This window comes from Dioscorea cayenensis, unplaced genomic scaffold (assembly GCF_009730915.1).
Source record: "Dioscorea cayenensis subsp. rotundata cultivar TDr96_F1 unplaced genomic scaffold, TDr96_F1_v2_PseudoChromosome.rev07_lg8_w22 25.fasta BLBR01001832.1, whole genome shotgun sequence".
Taxonomy (NCBI): domain Eukaryota; kingdom Viridiplantae; phylum Streptophyta; class Magnoliopsida; order Dioscoreales; family Dioscoreaceae; genus Dioscorea; species Dioscorea cayenensis.
In genome coordinates this window covers 8464-32069 of record NW_024088223.1, presented here as the reverse complement: position 1 = coordinate 32069, position 23606 = coordinate 8464, and the positions used below count along the sequence as shown (strand labels likewise).

General features: G+C 33.0%; 1 protein-coding gene across 1 annotated transcript; it reads right to left on the bottom strand.

Annotated features, from left to right (window-relative positions):
* Window positions 1-18290: 18290 nt before the first annotated feature.
* On the bottom strand, window positions 18291-18662 carry LOC120257067 (NADH dehydrogenase [ubiquinone] flavoprotein 2, mitochondrial-like). The gene has a single exon (XM_039264694.1). The coding sequence runs from the start codon at window positions 18660-18662 to the stop codon at window positions 18291-18293; it is 372 nt and encodes a 123-aa protein (XP_039120628.1).
* Window positions 18663-23606: the final 4944 nt, after the last annotated feature.

The window sequence follows — 23606 nt, the reverse complement described above, 5'->3', positions numbered from 1 at the left end:
ACCATTTTATTCATTGCTTCTAGTCCTCTTCCTCTTTGATATGGTCTTTACTTTTTACTATTTTTGTCTTTGAGATTGACTTTGATTCTTGATTAGTAGTTAGCTAAGCTAAGATAAGGTAGTATTGGTACTATTTGTTCCTCTCGATTAGACCTCGCTCTTTTACAAATATTATTTCGATTGTACGCATAATTGTTTTAGCATTCACACAATCAATAATTGGTTGTATTCAAAGCCCGACTAGTGATACATTGTTAATTTTATCCTATTTTGGGCCTCAAACCAATTCAAAATTATAGGTTATTTATCATATCACCAAATTTGTCAAATGTTTTTGAACTTGAAAATAAAGTTCAACGTGGATTGATGTACATCGTAGGTTTTCAGATAAAAAGCCAGTGATAATTGCATAACAATACATCATTTAAATGCTTTTTACACTTATTTGACATATATTAGAGTATCTCTTCGAACATTACGTTAAACCCAGTAAAATTATATTTTCGGTGTTGGGTGATGAGTGCATTGATATCGTATTTTATTTACCTCCAAATTGCATTTAAAATGTCTTTTAGAAAATTTTGTATATATTTAATTGTTATTCCATATTTTGTTGTTGTTGTATAGAATAAAAAGGTTTATAACAATAGACGCTTTTAAATCAAAATAGCAAAAGAATGTCAAATGCTATGTTCAGCTAATCACTAAAGCACAACCATGCTTAGCAAGCTTATTGCCAACCTTTACTAGAACTCTCAACAAAGCAAGTAAGGTTACATTCCCATAACACAAACATACCTCCGACAACGCCCCTTGCATGTGACCTGGGCGCATAGGTTTGTCGAATAATAAATCCTAGGTGAGTGGTATCATTATCCACGGAATAGTAAATAGAAACACAACTATTCCTATTTATAGGATGAGAATGAATCAACGATGGTGTGAACAAGATTGATATGAAAGACTAAAAGAAATAAGAAAGAGAGGCATGATAAAATGAGAGGAAAAGCACCAAGAAGCGGGTACTTAGACAATGCTTCCTCTAGGACTAATGTTTTAAGTGTAAGACCAACTATTATGTCTCCTAATTGACGCCTAATAGTCAAACCTAAACACATGGTCCCAAACCTAAGATCAACAGTGAATAACTCTACACCATGTCCCAGAAATCGATCAATCTCAACATCTCACACTGCGGTAGAGTTGAACACACTCTAGGTATTTCATGGTAAACCCTATTCCAATGTATAGATCTAACCCTTTGGTCACAAATGAAAAAACCCCTAATCACAACCTAAGCCACAGGTGCTAAAGTCACCAACGCTTCACCCGCCGCTCGCACAACTAAGCCCCAGCGAGGTCATCCCTTAGCCCATTCACTCTACTATGACCGCAAAGAACTCTTGGAATATGGAGGTAGGATAAATCACATTAGAAAGGAAAGGGGATGCTCCACTACCTCTCGACTCACCCTCTCGACCCTCTCCAACCTTGCTTTGTCTAACCCTCATGGTGTGTCACTCATCCATAAAGGTTACCAAGATGGTCTTCAACCCGTGTCACCTCTAAAGGAGGAAATCATTCAACAAGCATTCAAGATTAGAACTCAATTAACAACATCAATTAAGGAAAGCATAATAAAAGGTCAATGAAACAAAAAGCATCCTAGGGTTTACAAAATCCAAGTACCCACTAGGGTTTATCTCCACAGCAAGATACAATCAATAATGAAATCAAATAAAACATGAAATCCATAGTAAAAACCCCTCCGTATTCTTGTCGATGGTCATGTAGAGCGCCTAGCTTTCTCTAAAGGTCTCCCTACGTCAAGCCTAGCACACCTGGCCCGGATCGGGTATCGAAGCAGCTTCCACCCAGTAACTTATCTTCCAAGCGAGCGCGGTGTCAGCTGCATAACCACTCAAAAGCCTTGCTGAAAGCTCTCCTAGGCTCCCTGGCGCTTCAAAAGTTGAGAAAAGAAATCGCCAAAGGAAAAGGGATGTTGCAAATCGGGTCATGGCTACAATAGGCCGGAATCGCAATATCCACATCGGGCTGTCAGGATGTTCCACACCGCGGAATTTCCCAGCACCGTATGGATTTTCTCGAATTAGACGATCATCAGTAAATTTGTGAGCGATGCATGCTAGCAGTAAATTGTTACATTGATTTGCATACGGTAACACCAACGCAATGGGCTACGCCACACTCCTCGAGATCCACTTTTCACTCGGTAAGAGCAACATAGCAGGCACATGTTTATGCCGTGAATCACATCGCTTCTTTAATAGCTGACGCGTTAGCACTTGGTAAAGACGTGCTATCGCATTGCACAAGTTGGGATATGCAAATGCTGATGCTGTCTTGACCCTCGACTCATTGTAACGCTTGAATACATGGAAGTTGGCACACATTCATGTATCTTAGAGCCCCACTGTGCGCCCCTCGCGTTTGTTGCTTCCTAAGATTCCAACACCAAATGTGTGCGTTCACGATCTACTTTTAGCTTCTTTTCTTAGTCACTTGCAAACTGTAACCACATGCGCAAAAGAACACACAGACACATGTATTGGCGCTTAAACGATGAAAGTCATGCTCAGCGATGAAGAGACGTAGCATTCTTTAACACACAAACACTTATCAATTCCTCCGAGAGAGCATTCGATGGTGCACGGGTCTTCTCCAGCATTTCTTTCCAGCTACCTTTTCGCACAATATAACGACAGTTTCTCTACGAGAGCGAGCATGATTTTGGGGAGGCATATCGGCTATGTAACGATCGTGATGTACCCGCTCTTTTCAACTTTGCACAGGAGACTTTATTTATTTCCTGCTAAATTCCCATGAAAGCATGACCTAAGTATGACAATTCTTAGGTTAGCAAGATCTAAGGCATTGGATGGAGCTGATGGGGGTTTTTCTCCTCCTCTCTAGGTGATAGCTTGGGGAGTTTTGGGCGATGTTCACCACCAATTCCGTGGAATTTGAAGTGCGAGTTTCAGCAGCACATTGAGAAGTGGAACTTAGCAATTGAAGAAGTTCTCTAGAGTACATTTCGAGAGATCTTGACCTAAAGAGAGAGTCATGGATATTTATTGTTTTGTATCTCTCTCTCATTTGTATGAACCTATGAGGATAACCATTCAGACGTTCAGGGGCTTATGAATCATGTTGCTTAGTGTACCGTGATTTACTTGTTTTCTATAACTATGGAGTTTTATGAGTTCTGATGTTAAATCTTATGCCATATAACTTGATGCTTGATTTGTATAGTTGTAGTTGTAAAACTTGGACGTGCATCGATTCCGCCTCGTGGTTGTAATTGCAAAACTTGACGATATGAGATCCCGTAGTTATAATTGCAAAACTCAACATATTTAAGAGCCATATATATGGTATTGGCTGAGCACATGGGAACCCTAACATGTACTGATAGTCATTGGAAGCAAGTCCGTACATTAATGCACTTGGGAATTAGTTGAGGCATTACTTCTCATTGTGCAACAACTCAAACCTTTGTCCACTTGTCCTTCTCCGCCTTTTATTTCCTTTACCACGATGTGTACCATTCTTTACCTTCCTACTATTATTCAGCTAGATATTAGAAGAATAATTTATAATAGAAGTCCCCACATCGTGGTTCGACAACCCCGCTTTCACAGGTATTACTTTATTACTTATTATAATCCGCAGTACACTTGAAGAGAGAGAGTTACGACATCGGGTAGCGCCTTAAGAAAAACAAAGAGAGCCAAAAAGAAGCTATTTCGAGCCAAAATAAAGAAAAATAGAGCTCTCCCACATCAATAGCTAAAGAACGGGCCTCCGCATCATCTTACGGTCACCTTACGGGCTAGACTTATGCGAAATAAAACCTCATTCGTAGAGAACCTTGCAAGTACAAGCTTATGCCTCAGAAGAGGGAGCACAGGATCAAATACAGGGTGTTACGGGTAGGACTTCAGTGCTCGTGAAGCCGTCACCGTGCCATCTAGAGGATCTGTGTGTGAGCAACACATGATCGTGAAGAGGGCCACAAAGCGCCATCCATAAGATCACAGCCTTTGCACTTATAAGTGTAAGATAGACTGTAACATCACGACAAAAGGCCTTTGAGGTAGCACTTATAGTCATAAGCCTAGAGGTAAGGTATGCGGCCCATTATCTCCAACTCCGAGAAGTCTACTCAAGAGCATCTCAAGGGTAAAAATTAGAAAATGGGGTTTTATGCTTTCTATCATGTATATTGTCCCCTGTGAAATTGCCTGATTGTTTTCTCAGAATGGAGAGAAATTTGTTCATAGGTGTTTAGGTATGATGAACTCTAGTGGTTTGTAAGACTTTGATTGACTTTTGTCGTGGATCTTTTATGCTTTACTCTAATTATTAATCGCATACTTTTTATAATTTGAATTCAATCAGCATGTATCTATTAGTACCTAGTTCATATTAAGTTGAGAGCCTCCAGATTCATGTCGACGAGCTCAGGTGGACGGATCGAGAGATCCACCTAGCATAGATACATGTCGCGATCGAAAAGGATTATGAGTATGCCTAGGGATATGGTACTGAGTTGAGAGTCTCTTTCTCCCATAATCTTTCTCGAGCTGACTGGACGAGCAATTCTATTCACCAGACAGCATCCTAATGAGTAGTTTCAAATAGAGACTTTGGATTCTACTTTCTATGCGATTTGGGGCAAATTTCGCTTTTCAAGAGGAGAATTGTCTATACTTTTGAATGCTTGTCTCATTTTGATTACGTAGTTAATAGAGTGCACCGCGTCAGAAGTTGTTTATATCAACAATCGACGGGATCGCTTAACGCTCGCTTACAGTGGGAAATGTATAATTTATGAATTTTCTCAGCTCACTGGATTGCTGTGACTTATTACAACCATTGCTCGATTTAACAAACCTGTAGCGAAATCTATGCTTGCGCACTTCCTCGCTACGCTTGTTTAGGCAAATATTTTCTTTACGCCTTTTGATCCTTGTCTTCGCTTTGTTTTCACATCTCACTCATTTCGGCTTTAGGCAAAATTCTCGCTTTAGAATCATATCACTAGTAGTTCCTAGTGCCCTCGAGGACCGAGCACCGCTTTCGAGCACACACTTTATTACCCACTCGAGCATCGCATATTTCCGTTAGCATTTTGCAGTGATGTGGTCACCTCTTGATATATATACTAGGTGAAGCAAATTAGACTAGACCGATTAAGGTACACATTAGTAATTTATCCCATAACGAAGTTGTTAGGTAGTGGATAAGTCGAGAAATACTTCCTTCAAATTTCTTTTGATCATTACATTTAAGCGCTCTTCGTCATACTTATCCATTTAGAAAATCTATGAAGTATTAAATATAATTTACCTATTTTAATGAGTTTTTACAACTTCTAATAAATCATAATCAACTACACTTTTTATTAAATTATATTTTTAAATAAGGATAAATATTAGAAAGATTATATATATATAAATTTTAAATTATTAAATTAAGTATAACTCACTGTTCCAATTATTTAATTGTCTATTCTCTTTCTTCTTTTTGATCCATTTTCTATGATTCTAACTTTTCTCTCGTTAAATATTCTTCCACTCTCATTAACCCATATATATTTTTGATGATTTTATAAGTCATATTAGTTTTCCTCTTCTAGAGAGATAATATCTATTTTGATTAATTCAATTTTATAATAACTGCTGTTTCAAGTAGATGCTTTCATTTCCTTTGGGAATTTTAATCTATATTCTCGGAGGGTTTCTAATAATTTCTTTCTTAGATTTGTTTTTATATTTAAACCTGCTAGTATTTTCGCAGTAAAATATAATCTAATTACTTATTTCGAAGCGAAAAGAAATCACTACTAACGTAAGAAGAATTCAATAAACATATATAAAAGTTATAACTAATGGATTTTAAAACATAATAGAACCAACACCTCCTCAAAGTAGAACCCAGAACATTTATAGCAACAAACACAAATGAAATAATCGTAGGAAAAGCGCGTATATGGTATTCAATTATAAAAGACTCCAATGATAATACAGTACGATGTATATCCATTGCCAAACAAAGAAGCATTACTAAAGAAAATTAAAGGTACAAACACTTATAGTAAATTTGATTTAAAAAGTGGTTTTGGCAAGTCAAATTAGAACCGTGTAGCAGAGATGGACAAGCCATTTCTGCACATAATGGGCATTATGAAAGTGCAAGTTATGCCATTTGGATTAAAAATGCTCCTCAAATCTTTCTCAAAGAAAATGGATAATATATCTCGTAAATGATCTCATTTATTGTCACTTTGTGTGTGTTATGATATCAAATGTATTAAGTTTATTTTCCAATTATTTAATTGGTCTTTTTCTTCTTCCCGATCCATTTTCTTATGATCTCTTAACTTTCTCGTTAAATATTCTTCCACTTCAATATTATCTATATTTTTTACTATAGTTTTGTCTCCTGAATTTTTTTGAATTAATAAACATCAAAAAAGAAAAGAAGTAACATATACAATTGATTCCTGGAGAAGAATTATATAAATTTGGAATATTTGAAACAAAAACAAAAATATATGAACATTATGATGAAATAGAAGTATGCTATACAAATGATGACAAACAAATTATAATGGATTTAATAACAAAAGAATCATATAACAAACTTATATTATCATGTTACATTAATTATTTAGGTCCCTAATGTTAGGAGTAATAAGATGGAGGTAAGTCTCGAACTCCTAAAGTTGGACAAGATGAACTCTCACATATTAAAAGATAATCAAGATGATCTCAAAAATTATACTTCAAGTAATTATGCAAAGTGGAACACTCGGGGCTTTGGAAAGCTGGAGACTCTACAAGGATCGCTCAAGTACTAGAGGGAAAGGGTCGATGGGTCCTAAGACGGTAAGGTGGAACAGAGCCGACTGAGAGGATGTCCATGGTGAAAAAGGAGTTTAATTTTTAAAAACCCATAAAAACTAAAAACCAACAAAAAAACCAAAAAAACATGTTTTTACATACAATAATTATGGATCAAATAGAGTTATTTATCAAGTTTAACTTCTATCATATTACATATCGTGGATCTTGTTATTGCATAAGTATTCTCTTATCTTAAGAATTCTCTTATTTAGAAGTAAATTTTATTTTACTGCAAAATAGTAGTAAACTTTTATTCTCTGCAAAAATATAAGTAGATTATATTTTACTGCAAATCTTATTTCATCTAAAAATTTATCAATCAACAATATCAACAAAATATCAAAAAGAAAGAAATCATAAATCATTAAATTAAATTAAAACATCAATGAATCAAATTCTAAAAGAAATATTGGAAAAAATAATTATAATACAAACAATATGTATTACAATAATAATATTAATTATGATAAATATCATGGTAATAATAAGAAATCTAAATATTTTAAAATGAAAACTAAAAAGAATATCCATCAAGAGATAAAAATAATAACTAAAATATTAATGGTATTAAAAGTATCAATACAAGTTATTAAAGAAAGTTTAATAGAATCATAAACATAAAAACTAAAAATAGATATAAAAATGGAAGAAATAATAGAAAAAATATATCCAGGATATGACTGGACAATTGATTTTGAAGAATTACCAGAAGATATTGATGATATAAAATTCTTAATAGAATGCAGATATGATAAATATAATTATCCAAGAAAAATACAAACAGAAGAAAACTATATAATGGAAGAAATTAATAATAATGAAGAAGATGAAGAATATCAAGAAATGATAAGAAAATTAGAAGAAATTAATGTAGAAGAAATAATGATGAATGTTGAATCAAGAGCAAGCAACATATCAGATAATCAAAGAGTAGAAAGTTCAAATACTAGAACAATAGTAACTCCAACAACAATTGAAAGAACTAGTAGAACAACACAACCTTTACAATTTCCTTCACAACATAATTTTAATTCAACCAATTCTTATGAAGAAAATTTTAAAACATATAAAGGAAAACCAGATCCTTTAGAAGTTATAAAAACAATGCCTAAACAAAATAATGAAGGAAGCATGTTAGTACTAAGTACAGTTCATCCTCAAAAATGACCCGAATTAATAGATAGATGGGAATCAGATGCCATAAATGCATTAGAAAGAATACCCCATACATTAGACTCAATAGGAACAACAAATTTTATTGAAAATCTTTTAGGAACTACTGCAAGAGATCTACTAAATAGTTGGAAAATCAATTATTCAGAAGAATATCAATACATGGTACAAATGGCTGATAACCCATATAATGTAACAGGACAAATTAGACAAATCATCTTAGGAACTAATCCATCTAGAGGAGACACACTATTACAAGATATGGCAGTCAGAGATTTAGAAAGACTCCAAATTCAAAATTTTGGTGAAATTGTTCAATTTAGTCAAGCATACATAACATTAGCAGCTAAAACAGGAAGAGCATTCACATATAATGAATTAACTAAAAAATGGTTTAATAAACTCCCTAAACCTTTAGGAGATATTATTTTAAAAAATTGGATCGAAAAAGGACATGAAAATTTAATTGGAATAGGGCCAGCAATAATGTTTACATTTAATTATTTAAAAGATAAATGTTTAGAAGCTGAAGCAAACAGACAAATATCAAATTACAGTTATTGTAGTAAAATATATGTACCAGCCCTGAATAATGAATGGAAAAAACAAAAAGGATTAAAAAGAAGCCAATACTTTAAAAAAGGAAGACCTAAACCAAATCATGTTAAAAAATTTAAAACACATAAACCACCAGGAAAATGTAAATGTTATTTATGTGGAATAGAAGGACATTATGCAAAGGAATGTAAAAATTCACAAGTAAATAAAGAAAGATTAAATATGTATCAAAATCTAGAAATGCATGATGAAATTGATATAGTAAGTATAGCTAGTAATGATAGTGAAAATGATAGTGATGTATGTAGTATTTTTGATGGAAATGAAGGACCAAATTTCTTTCTAGAAGAAACAGAAAATCCTTATAAAACAATATGATGTATAAAGAAGTAATAAACCAATTTCTGAAAAGAATCAAAAACCTAGAAGAAGAAATTAAAAAATTACAAGAACAATTAGAAAATAAAAAACAAAGTCAAAATAATACAATGACCCATGGAAAAGATAAAAATTTAATAGAAACAGAAAGCATAATGACCATTTATTATAAAGATAACAATCTACTTAACATTGATTTTATCTTAGAATTTAAAGATGGATTTAAAATTTCAGAAAAAGGAATAATTGACACAGGAGCAAGTAAAACTTATATAACAGAAGATATTGTTCCATCAAAATATAAAGAAAAAACAACGCAAAAAGCATTAGTAAATGATGCCTTTGGAAATCAATTAATTTTAAATGAAAAATTAATAGATTGCTCAATCATCATAAATAATCAAAAATATAATTTACCATATACTTGGATTAAACCAATAACAAAGGAAAACTCTATAAATTTTTTTATTAGGCATGAATTTTATAAAAAATCAAACAGGAGGAATATTTATTCAAGGAGAAAAGGTAATGCTATTTAATAAAGTAAATCATTTAGAAACAACAACAACAGTACAATCTGTAGCATATCTATCAGAAGTTGACATCCCATTAGATGAAGAAATTGAAGTAATAAACTATATTGAACTAAATCAGATAACTCCTTTAAAAGATAAAATTGAACCTATATTAGAAGATCTAAAGAAAGATGGAACTATAGGAGAAAATCCAATTAAAAACATAAATAGAACAAATGAGAACTGTAAATTAGAAATAATAAATCCAGATATCAGAATAACCTGTCCAGTAACAAAGGCAACCCCATATGAACAAGAAGAATTCAATAAACATATAAAAGAATTAATGGATTTAAATATAATAGAACCAACAAAAAGTCCTCATAGAACTAGAGCATTTATAGTAAATAAACATAGTGAAATAATCAGAGGAAAAAGTAGAATGGTATTCAATTATAAAAGACTCAATGATAATACAGAAGATGACAGATATCCATTACCAAACAAAGAAGCATTACTAAACAAAATCAAAGGTACAAACATTTATAGTAAATTTGATTTGAAAAGTGGCTTTTGGCAAGTTAAATTAGAACCAGAAAGTAGAAAATGGACAGCATTTGTAACACATAATGGGCATTATGAATGGAAAGTTATGCCATTTGGATTAAAAAATGCTCCTCAAATCTTTCAAAGAAAAATGGATAATATATTCAGAAATGATTCATTTATTGTCACTTATATTGATGATATCTTACTATTTAGCAATAATATAAAGGAGCATATCAATCATTTAAAAATATTTTTTCATAAATGCAAACAACATGGTCTAGTATTATCTGAAAAGAAGATGAAAATTGGGTGCAGAAAAATAGAATTTGTAGGAGTAATTATTGGAAAAGGAGAAATAGAATTACAGAAACATATAGCAAGCCGTATTTTAGAAATGCCAGATAAATTGGAAGGATTAAAACAAATTCAATCATTCTTAGGAAAATTAAACTATGCAAGAAACTTCATACCAAATTTAAGTAAATTGGCTAGACCATTATATAATAAAACAAAACAAAATGGTGAAAGGAAATTCAACAATGAAAACAAAATTGTAAGCAACATAAAACCTTTAGAATTACCACCATTAAATTCATACTTAATAATTGAATCAGATGGTCGTATAGGTGGTTGGGGAGCTGTTTTAAAATTTAGACCAAAAAAGGAATCAACAAAAAATGAAGAAAAAATAAGCAGATATGACAGTGGAACGTACAATACTAAAGTAACAAGTACAGATGCAGAAATCTTAGCATGTATCAAAGCCATGGAAAAATTTAAATTATTTGTTATAGAAAGCAAAGAATTTTTATTAAGAACTGACTGTCAAGCTATTATCTCTTTTTATCATAAAAAGTCAGAAAATAAATTATCTACAAACAAATGGTTAACATTCATAGATTATATAGTTGGAAATGGATTTCATGTTATTATTGAACATATTAAAGGGAAAGACAACATTGTAGCAGATCAATTAAGTAGAATTATACAAGAAAATAAACTTAATTGAAAATGAAAGACTTGTCCATCCGCATAGTAAGACTGTGGCTGCAAAAACCAGCAGGTCCATTCGCGTTCTTGCTATGGTGGGAGTCTGGATCACCATCATCCAAAAATACAAAATATAAAAAATAAAAATTTATAAAACTAACAAGATTCTGTTTTACAGATGTCTAAAGTTCCTTCAGCACAAGGAAACCCTTTTCCTACCCTTCAATTCTCAACTATCCCACAAAAACATAAATTCCGTACTACCAATATCTTGGACCATGAACAACAAACTCTTCTTGACAATCTTTGGAACAATAGAAACAATACCCAATATCTCCAATCCATGAAAAACCTTAGTCAGTATTTCCAAGACCAAAATGCAAAACCAAGCCACATTATCCCATATAACTCTACATCACATCAACCCCAAACAAAAGTTTATTCTCCACCAGCCGTTGAACACTTTATTGCCCAAAACCGAACAATAAAATTACTAGAAACTGAAATTGAGGTTAAGAAAAAAGAAATTGAAGAACTCAACAAAAAGCTCCAAAAGGTAACTGAAGACTACAAAGAAATATCTCAGCATATGATTCAAAATCAGAAACAAAAAGAAGAAACTCTTGAAAGATTCCCTCCAGTTATCCAAGATGTACAACAAATAATTCTACAGAAAGTTCTTAAAACAGCCTATGAAGATTTTGTCCAGACTCAAGTACTTCTTCGAGAAATGGCCAAAGATAATGTACATCCTCATGGTATGGCACTCTCCGTTGATCTTTACCAAGATTCAGCACATCACCATCAAGACTGTCAATATGAAAAAGGCTTCTTCATTGTCAAAGCATCTTTTGACCTATCTTCCTGGACTGACCAAGACATAAAAGGGATATCATTCAGTATTGAAAGGCTACTACAATATGGCATGATCAGCAGACTAATACTTACAAGGCCAACACAAATCAAGTTCTTACAGAAGCACTGGAAACTTTCATATCTACTATCAAAAATATTCAAGAAGCTAAAACTGCCTGCAGTCCTCAATCTATCAATCAAGTCAATTCCACCAGGTTATGAAGAAGGATACTTAGAAAATGCAAGACATCAAATCACTGTGGAATTATTCATGAAATCTGTTCCATATCAACTACATATTCTAACTGACGTATTTACAGAAAAAATGCAGTCATTCCCTACTCCAGTCACTGAACAACTTTCCTTATGGCGAGCATTCACTTTCATCAGTATCAGACAATCTTATTATCATCCCTTGGCAATGGAAGATTCCACTATGAAAGTTTATTCAAGAAAAGAGGTACTTCCTATAGACATTCCATTTGCAAACCTCAAATATAATAAAAACCTGCAGCAGTTCAACACTTCAAGGACATAAATGCAACTATCTCACTTCAACACATGGGAGACTATTCTTCAAGCTATCTTCCAATAATTGAAGATCAAGACAACGAACTTCCTTTGGGTATTCCTAATGGTCATTTACCAAACGACTCAGACAATTCTCCATTCCCTTCACATGAAGACATAACTATTGCTCATCTTTTGGTGGACTGAAGCAGTGTTGTTTATCTTTATTATGTAAAGGAGTCGGTGTTTGTTTTTTTTAGTGTGTAAAATAGGTTTGTAACTGTAGCAACAGTAGTCTTACTGTTGAAGAGCATGCTTGTACTTAATGGGTTTGGTAAGTGTCATGTTAGCTACATGACAATTAGGTATGTGTCTTGTAAGCTATAGTTAAGTTTGGTTTGAGTCTTGTCACAAATAGTTAAGACTTGGAGCCTATATAAGGCCCCCTTGGGTTGTAAGGGAGGATATCTGGAAACACACATCTCCTCCTCCAAAGGATAACATCATCTCGTCCCTTCCCTTGTATCCACCCATCTTAAGCTATGCAATAAAGAAGTCCCTTATTTGTGAATACTTCTCTTGTCTCTTGTCTCTCTTGTTTCTAGCCCTTATGCTCTCTTGTCTCTAAAACTCTTTCCGTAAGCTTCCGCATTAACCGTTACTTCACCCCGGATGAACCCCGGAGTAAGTTGAACGGCATCCCCAACATCCTCACCTCCGTCTAGGAGCTGGCGCAACCCCGGTGTTAGGATCTAGTGGATAATTACATTTATCATATCTGCATTCTATTAAGAATTTTATATCATCAATATCTTCTGGTAATTCTTCAAAATCAATTGTCTAGTCATATCCTGGATATATTTTTTCTATTATTTCTTCCATTTTTATATCCATTTTTAGTTTTTATGTTTATGATTCTATTAAACTTTCTTTAATAACTTGTATTGATACTTTTAATACCATTAATATTTTAGTTATTATTTTTATCTCTTGATGGATATTCTTTTTAGTTTTCATTTTAAAATATTTAGATTTCTTATTATTACCATGATATTTATCATAATTAATATTATTATTGTAATACATATTGTTTGTATTATAATTATTTTTTCCAATATTTCTTTTAGAATTTGATTCATTGATGTTTTAATTTAATTTAATGATTTATGATTTCTTTCTTTTTGATATTTTGTTGATATTGTTGATTGTTTTTTAAATTTTAGATGAAATAAGATTTGCAGAAAATATAATCTACTTATATTTTGCAGTAATAAAGTTTACTACTATTTTGCAGTAAAATAAAATTTACTTCTAAATAAGAGAATTCTTAAGATAAGAGAATACTTATGCAATAACAAGATCCACGACATGTAATATGATAGAAGTTAAACTTGATAAATAACTCTATTTGATCCATAATTATTGTATGTAAAAACATGTTTTTGGTTTTTGTTGGTTTTTTAGTTTTTATGGGTTTTTTAAAAATTAAACTCCTTTTCACCATGGACATCCTCTGTCGGCTCGTTCCACCTTACCGTCTTAGGACCTACTGACCCTTTCCCTCTAGTACTTGGGCGATCCTTGTAGAGTCTCCAGTTTCCAAAGCCTGAGTGTTCCACTTTGCATAATTACTTGGAAGTATAATTTTTTGAGATCATCTTGATTATCTTTTAATATATGAGAGTTCATCTTTCCAACTTTCAGAGTTCAGACTTACCTCCACACTCCTTTTCCCCTAAACGGACCTCCTGTCCTCTGGCGGGTACTGTTTGGTGCTCTCCAGTTTGCCTTACTCTTTGTGATAGTTAGATTAACTCTTTATATAAAAGATACATCTTTTAAGCTCAAAAATATTTTTCAAAGATCTGTACAAAACTCATTTTTTAGATTTTTTGATAATGGTTCATGGATCAAATAAAAGCTATAATACCAAGGTAAAACTTACTATCTACATGTTGGGGACCCTGTTAAGGGTTTTACCCCTGCATGGTAAACATTACCTTGAGGTTTTTCGAGAAAGGTTACTGTATCTCTGATACCAGAAGATCCTAACACCGGGGTTGCGCCAGCTCCTAGACGGAGGTGAGGATGTTGGGGATGCCGTTCAACTTACTCCGGGGTTCATCCGGGGTGAAGTAACGGTTAATGCGGAAGCTTACGGAAAGAGTTTTAGAGACAAGAGAGCATAAGGGCTAGAAACAAGAGAGACAAGAGAAGTATTCACAAATAAGGGACTTCTTTATTGCATAGCTTAAGATGGGTGGATACAAGGGAAGGGATGAGATGATGTTATCCTTTGGAGGAGGAGATGTGTGTTTCGAGATATCCTCCCTTACAACCCAAGGGGGCCTTATATAGGCTCCAAGTCCTAACTATTTGTGACAAGACTCAAACCAAACTTAACTATAGCTTACAAGACACATATTTATTTCAAGTTATTACAAAGTAGTAGTAAATTTTATTTTACTAATAGTAAATTTTATTTTACTAATAGTAAATTTTATTTTATTACAAAGTAGTAGTAATTTTATATTTTCTGCAAATCTTATTTCAGTTCAATCTAAAAACAAAATCAATCAAAGTTTATTTAACAACAACTATTATTACAACAAAATCTTAAATCAACAAAAGGAAATCAACTTAATAATAAATTAAAACAATATATCAAACAAACAATATCAACAAAAATATCAAAAAGAAAGATATTATAAAACAATAAATCAAATTAAAAAACAACAATGAATCAGATTCTTAAAGAAACAATGAATCAAATAATTATAATACAAATAATATTTATCACAATCATATTATTTATTTTGATAAGAAAACTAAATATCTTAAAATGAAAGATAAAACAATGAATATTCATCAAGAGATAAAAATAATAACTAAAGTATTAACGGTATTAAAAGCAACAATACAAATCATCAATGAAATAATAGAAAGCCTAATATTAACAGAATATTAACAGAATCATAAAATTAAAAATGGACGCAAAAATGGACTTAATTATTAAAAAACTAAACAACCTGGAAACACAATTATTAAAACTAGAAACTATATTATCCAATCTAGATTATGTGAAAAATAGCATAAAAGAAAAAGAGAATCATAAAATTGAAATAGACAACCTATGCAATCAAGTTAAAAATATCCAAATTGGAACAAATCAAAACATAAGAAAACCAATAACACCATTTAAAATCTGGACTAAAGAAGAATTATTAAAGCCACCAGAATATAGATTAAAATTCCCAAGAAATGAAACATCTACTTGAAACAACATAATATTATAAAATTGAATTAATCATAATAAGGTATTATCCTCTAGAAGAATTAAATCAATATAACTTAAAAGAAAAAATTAAATATCAAAAATATATATGGCTTAATGAAGTAGAACAATATTTAACAGAAAAATTAAGAATCATAGAAAATGGAACAGAAGAAGAACAAAAACAATTAAAAAATTGGAAATTAAAAATATTACAAAAATTTGATAAGATAAAAACAAGATATGTCTGTGGGATCGAAAATATGCATCTGGCATCATGAAAAGACACCAGACAATATATCAAAGCACAAATGTCATATTTTGTTTTGTGGGTTCTTTCATTCCTAATAGGGGCAAGCCCCTATTATTAATTACCCCAGATTAGAAATCTTAGGAACCTCCGATTAAGGGCAAAAGGTACAAGTAAGAGCAAGAAGATTTATGAATTATAAATAAACATATTTACTACATCACTTATATGTACATATCTATATATATATATATATATATATATATTTTATCGTCGCCGTTGCCTGTGCCTTGTCACTGCGTTGCCTGCCGCATTGCCATTTTGAGACGTATATTTCATTACCGCCTCTTTTTTATAATTTTGGTCACTGTCTTGAAATGAATAGACCACCACTGCCTTTGTCTTATTATCGCGTTATATATCTCATTGCCACCTTGAGATAAATTTAACTACTATCTCGAGACCAACATCCTGGTTGTTGCTTTGAGATTAGCAGCATGCTATCATTTTTAGATTTATTTATTTGTTTATTTATTTATTTATTTAAATCTATTTCAGTCCACAGTTATTATAGAGGATTTTTTTATTTATTTGAGTATACATATATATTTAGGGATAGATATATATGTACCCATGTGTATGACAAGTGGGACCATTTTTAAAAACATGCACAAACATGCACGTGAAATCGCATATTTCTAAAAAATTTTATCATTCATCATTTTTTAATTAATTAATTTTTTTATTCTCTTCTCTCTCTTTTTATTTTTTTCATCTCGGGCAAACGAACATGCTTTCTCATTCTTTTATTACTATTTATGCCCTTTTTTCCATACACGTATGCATGCCCCCTTTTTTTTTATTATTATTTTTTTTACATTTTTACTTATATGCACACATAACATGCATCCTGGTCCATGTATTTTTGGATTTTATTGTTATTATTATTATTATTTTAAAAAGACCAGACGCATGCATACATATATTCCATGTGTACCGACAACACCACTTGTATTTGGTTTTTATAGATCATCAAAAGACGGTGACAAAGTCATGCTTTTGCCGCTTCATCGGCATCCATTAACTGACCATTAAATGCATGCATCTCTGTTTCCTTTACATACTTGAAATCATCAAGTCTTGAAGTGCTACTGCCAATGGACTTAAGATCAATGACCTATGCATTGATATATAGATATATATATATCTCCGGGACGTGAATACAATCACTTCAGTCAATGACTCCACTAGCATTAGTAGCAGGAACTTTGATAATGTGGGTAGCTATTCACTTGTCTTGGTCACACATTTTAATATCTTTTACGAATGAAAATGAGATCAAATCTATAAAAGGATTATTGTACTGCAAATCATCGTTAGCCTTTACACCCATCATTTCGGCGAGACGGAGAATTAGCAGTGACAGGGACCCGATGTTCTTGAGTTGAGATTATTATTATTCTGTTTTTGGAAATAGATATTGTTTCTATGCTTCATGGCAATTTTATTTATTTATTATTTTAAAACATAAATCCCTCACTCATATTTCTAATTATTAGAAGTGAAGTTTTCTTCTGATTCCATTTGCCATGGATATTGATCTTAAGTCTACTATCCTTGCCAAGATGCCAAGTAGCCACCACGTACATCCCATGCAATTTTTTTATTATTGTATACATATATTGCATGCTTTTGATTCTTTTATTATTATTATTATTATTATTTCTACTCGCACTTCTCTGGTTGCACCTGATGATATTCCCTCTCTCTTCTTCTTCTTCTTCTATATATATATATATATGATTTATGAATGTTTTTTTTTATTACTCCATATGCATGCATGTCATGCTTCTCATTATCATTTTTATTTTTGCTTCATTATTTTTGTCATGGACATGTGCATACTTCTCAAAAAAATTTGTCATACACGGGTGCATGTATGGTGGGCCTTTAGGCTTCTCATTTTTATTATTTTATTATTATCATTTTTTTATTCATCATATATATATTTTTTTAGGTCTCAACAATCTCAATGACTCGCTTGGGGAGTGAGCGTCTTCATAGTAATTGTAATGTATATCCTTCTTAAGAATAAGAATAGTCGACCCACGGTGATCAATATTGGAGCATGTAGACTGACCCATGCACTCCATTTCTCCAACAGAAGATAGGCCATCCTTGGTCACTTCATTCCGCTTAACTTTTAGATGTTTGAGCAAAGCTTCTTCAATTTCACGAGAACCATGTATCATACAAGGTGTTATGTCATAAGCCAAAAGGTGATATTTACCAACTTTTTGTCCGGGTTAAACATCGAATAAAAAAAGTAGCAACTTCATATACGCAATTGGAGCAACTTCTCTAATTTTAGTCACTTTGCGTTCATCGCGAGCTGGAAAGCCATCCACCATGTTCTTCTGCTGTGCCATATCCAACAAAGGAATAACAGCAGATTGCTTATAGTTGGAGGGATAATGAGATAGTATCTCCTTAACCCATTCCTTGTTTGCTTGACTAAAATCCCAAGGCATGTCAGGATTGTTATTCGGCGAGTCAATGTGGTAGTTCAGCCCGGTGGAGAGGGATCTGGAGACAAGTGTGACCTTTGGGGATCCATGGAAAGCCGTGCGGATCTGGAACACACATTTCGCCACTAGGCGGGCCGCCGCTGGAGACATGGCGCCGGCGGAGTTGGGAAGTGGAGTGAGGGAGAAGTTGAACCAGGGCGGAGATTGAGATTACAGCGGCATGAGTGATTGGAGAGCAAGAGTGAGCATCGTCCATGGTGAACAACAACACCATCAAACAAGCTACGGCAAGCGATAACAGCAGCGATGATAACAGGAAGCTTCAGTCAGGGTTGGCGGCATTATTTCAGCCATTCAACCTTGACAGCGGCTTCCTCAACGGGCTAGTGGCGGCGGCGATGACAAGCATCGGGTGGCGGCGATCGAGGCGGTGAGTACCGATCATGGTTGGCGGCATTATCTCGACCACTCAACCATGGCGGCAACTTCTTTAACAGCGGCGATGGCGAGCAGCGGCGCGACATCTCGAATTCTCTTCTTCTTATCTATATATATATATATATCTATATATGGTAGTATAAGGGAGAGATAAAAACCTTATAGCTCTCTTTTTATCCTTCTTCCTCTTTCAGATCCTTTTTTTTCACTTTTTTTTCCCTCCTTCTTTCTGATCTCCTCCCACCTTTTAAAAGAAAAAAAAGGGATCTTATCTTCTTCCACCAACCCCCTCCGTCAAATCACAACAAAGGGGTGAGGATAAAATTTTTTAAAATTTTTTTAAATTTTTTTTTTTAATAGTTTTTTTTTTTTATTTCTTTTATTTTATTTTATTTTATTATTTTTTTATTTTATTATTATTATTATTATTTTTTAAATTTAAATTTGAATTATAATTTCAAATTTAAAAATTTAAATTTCGAATTTTTTTTCTATTATTATATTTTTTTAAAAAAAAATTAAATTTCGAATTTTTTTTTTATTTATTATTTTTTTTTATAAATTTAAAAAATTTAACTTTCGAATTTTTTTATTATTATTATTTTTTTAAAAAAAAAATTTAAATTTCAATTTTTTTATTTATTATTTATTTATTATTTTTTTAAATTTAAAAAAATTTAAATTTCGAAAATTTTTTTATTATTATTATTTTTTTTAAAAATTTAAATTTCGAATTATTTATTATTTCATTATTCGCATTTTTATTTATTATCTTATTAATATTTTTTTATTCTTATAAAAATTCACTCTACCTCGAGATACGTGCTTTCGATTGCTTGAGTTTGCATTTCTCCCATTGCCTCGAGATCCGTTCTCATGCCTCATAAAAATTTAGGATTGCCTCGAGATGTGTGTTTGGGCTATCCAAAGATTTGAGATTGCCTCAAGATAGGGGTTCTCGGGGGTAATCTTGTAATAATAACAATTTTTTTGCCTTGAGATATGTTCTCAAGGGGCAACTTTATAATTGCATTTTGTATTTAACTTGGAATTTACATCCTAGTCCAAGACAATCAAATAATCAATTAAGATCGAGGGATTAGGACATTTAAATTTTTAATTCTAAATATATCTACTATTAGGATATATTAGAATTTAAATTAAATTGAATTTGAGTTTCCATTAGGACATCGAATTTTTATTAGGGACATGCGTTATATTATTTATATAAACAAATGCCCCCTTCCTACTTGTCTCACGAAATTCTTTTGGTGAGTTTGAGTGAGAGAAGTAGGAATCCCCAATCTTTTTCATGGCTAATATATCTCAACCTTTTTGGGATATGAACCAAAATTATAATGAAGTTCCCCAACCTTCATGCGCCACACTCCTATGTTTGATTCTGAAGCCGAACCCGTAATCATATATGAAGGAGGAGAACAATCGAGTGGGTGAGCGCTATCCAAACCGCATAGCTATTGCCAAAGTGTCCACAAACCGTTGGTTTGAAGGCGGCCCTAAGCGATGCAATTTGCTTAAAACCTGAAGGAGAAGTGAAAGATTTGAAGACATTCGAAACCCTTGGGTCAAGAATCATCAATCACCGCCCGGGATGGAAGGGAAGGGAACCAATCCAAACTAATTTGATCGATCTTCCATATTATGCGAGAATGGGCCAAATTCATAGTTAATAACTACTCCAACGAACTATCCGAGCGGGAAATTGTGGGCGGGATTGTGTCTTGATCGGTCGCTCGATTTTGACATAAACTTTTATAAAGCGCTAGTAGAACTATGGTGTCCCGATACTAACACTTTTCCACTTCTTGCGGAGAGTTGGGATTTCATTATGGGATATCAAGGGAATTGGGAGGACTTCCAATTCTAGGGAGACATCTATGATGAAGTCATACCTCCTAATGACACAATTTGCGAAGATATGATCACGAACTTTCTATTTTAAGAAATCTTTTTCGACATCTTTCAATGGCTCTCAAGGCAAAGCGTCGGCGAAGATGTATTCTTTGAGGATTGGGTGGAGTTCTTCAGGAAATCAAGATATAGCTCCCGTCATGGATCGGCGTCTAATCCCTCTCTAATGCTTGTTTTCAAGGCAGATTTAGTTGCTTTCATAGCATTGTGGATTTGCTTTTTTTATCATGCTTAGGGTGATCGCAAAGTAATTAGACCGGGGAGTTTTTATGATGGCATGCAGACGTTGCGCCGGGAGGAGAGTAGCTTTTTGCCCTGCGGTGCTAGCACGCTTATACTTAAGCTTAAATGCCATGGCTAAACACGAAGAGGACGAGGATATTCCACCACGGTGTTCCTGCTCATTTCTTGTATGCTTGGGCTGGTTATTATTTTCGAGACATATATCTCAAAAGGGAGGATGAGCGACAATACCTCAAGTATCCACAGGTTCTTTGAGAATACCGAAGATCTTTTGCAATTTATGAATTCAGTAGCGACTCAGTTTACCAATCCTATATATGTGAGGAACTTTTATCCGACATGAAAAGCAATTTCATATCTACGCCCTTTCTCGTTCATGCACCATAATGGCGAGGTGGTGCGAGATTCGAGATACCAGCTGGACCATATGTATTGGATTCATATACCATGGAATATGTGATAAATCTTCGTTGTGGAATTCTTACGCTTGATTGTGCGAGGAGATTTTTTTGCGAGAACCTTATAATCCACATCGATTTGGGCGCCAATTTGGATACGATCAGCATACTCCGGTGTTCATTAATATTCCCAGGAGGGCTCCTTCTCTCGGGAATTCTTGCGAGTCTTGGCTCCATCTTTCTCGCCAAAGGACATCTAGCTCATTCTACATCCCGATGCACGATAGAGAAGGGAGACTTATACTTGTTTATGCACAGAAATGGTGAGAAGCTGTTGAAGCTTTTTCAAGCAGAGGCATTCATTGTTGATCCAAGATGACTTGAGAGACAAGAGACACATTAATAGGGAGGCGAGGGCAATCTTGAAGGGTCGCGGTTTATCAGCGAAAATATATTCATTGATGACACTGATCTTACTATTGACCCAGTTGTCTCATCAAAGCGACAAAGAACTGAAGGTATGTCAATTTTATTTATTCAATTATTTGTTTATTTATTTCTCCAAAAAAAGAAAAATCAATTGTTCCTTTACCACTTTTCTTTCACAAAGAAAATTTTTTTCAAAAACCCTCAGGAATTTTTTCTTTTCTTTTCACGCCCTTTTCTTTTTCTTTTGATTTTTATTTATTATTTTTCCAATGATTTTTCCTTCTTTTCCTTCAAATCTGATGATTTTTTTTAAATTTTAATTTTTTTTTTAAATTCCGAATTTTTTATTCTTCTTTTTTTCTTTTTTTTTAATTAATTTTTTTATCTTCAAAAAAATTGAATTACTTTTTTTTTAAAAAAATTTTTTTCGACTCAAAATTAAACTTTGTGTTTTTTTTATTTCACTCAAAGTCAAACTTTGTAATTTCACACTTTTTACTTCACTCAAAGTCCAAATTTTGACTCAAAGTCAAACTTTGTAACTTCATACTTTTATTTGACTCAAAGTCAAGTTTTTAACTCAAAGTCTATTTTTCAATATAGGGGATACAAGTTCATGACACCCCATTAGACAATGTTAGGGGTTATTCAAAGTCCTTCAAAGAATTGATGATGTTCCCACATTAGATCTAGAGATGCACATGAGCTCCCATGGTAAGAAATATCTCTTTCTCCCTTTTCATCTATGCATCTTTAATGAATCTTGATGACGTCTTATATCTAGATCAAATGAACGAACAAGATTTAAGTGTCGGGCGCCGAAGAAAACATTGGGTTAGCAGCGATGTTGGGATGGAAGACAACATTGGAGTAGAGGAAAATATTGAGATTGAAGAGACTCTTCCAAATCCACTACAAGGTATATTTTCATTTCTCCGTAAATTTTGCAACAAAGCCCTTAGTTATTATTATTTTTGTTAGGGGGATGCACCGTTGCCTTGGAAAAATGAGCTCCCATAAAAACCCGTCAATAATCCAAGAAGGTTTTTAAATATATATTATTTATTTATATTTTTTTCTTCATCGCATAACGATATTATTATTATTATTTTTTTTAGCGATTCAAGAGAATGAAAGTATTTCATCTCTTAGTCAAACTCCCTCGGCAAGTTTTATAAAAAGATGCCCCCTCTTCAATGGAGAGTGATGGGCGGGGAATACTCATCTTTGAGAGTGTACCTTGTGATAGCAAAAAGCTAGCATTGAAAACCGCCTCGAGAATAGTGATAACGTTAATGTTGATACCACACCTCTAGGAATGCGAGAATGAAGGTATTATTTATTTATTTACTTTCTCTCTTTTTCTTTCTCTTCTCTTTTTTTTGAACCTCCATGATATATGATATATATATATATAATTTTCTTCTTCTCTTTTTCGGTTTTTTTGGTTTTTAGGCGTCCAAGAAATTGCCAGGGGCGTTCATACTCCCACCGAAGAATTGGAAAGTGATGGCTCTAATGCCGGCGTAGGGGATTACCATTTTGCCAGAACAAGCCCAAGGTTTTTTATTTTTATTTTTTTATTTTTATTTTTTATTATTATTTATTGAAGGTCAAAAATTTCTTTTGTATATTCTCTTTGTAGGTTCAAAGA

Coding starts and splice junctions, on each gene's coding strand:
- LOC120257067 (XM_039264694.1), bottom strand. CDS start 18,662: ATGTCTCCAGCGGCGGCCCGCCTAGTGGCGAAATGTGTGTTCCAGATC.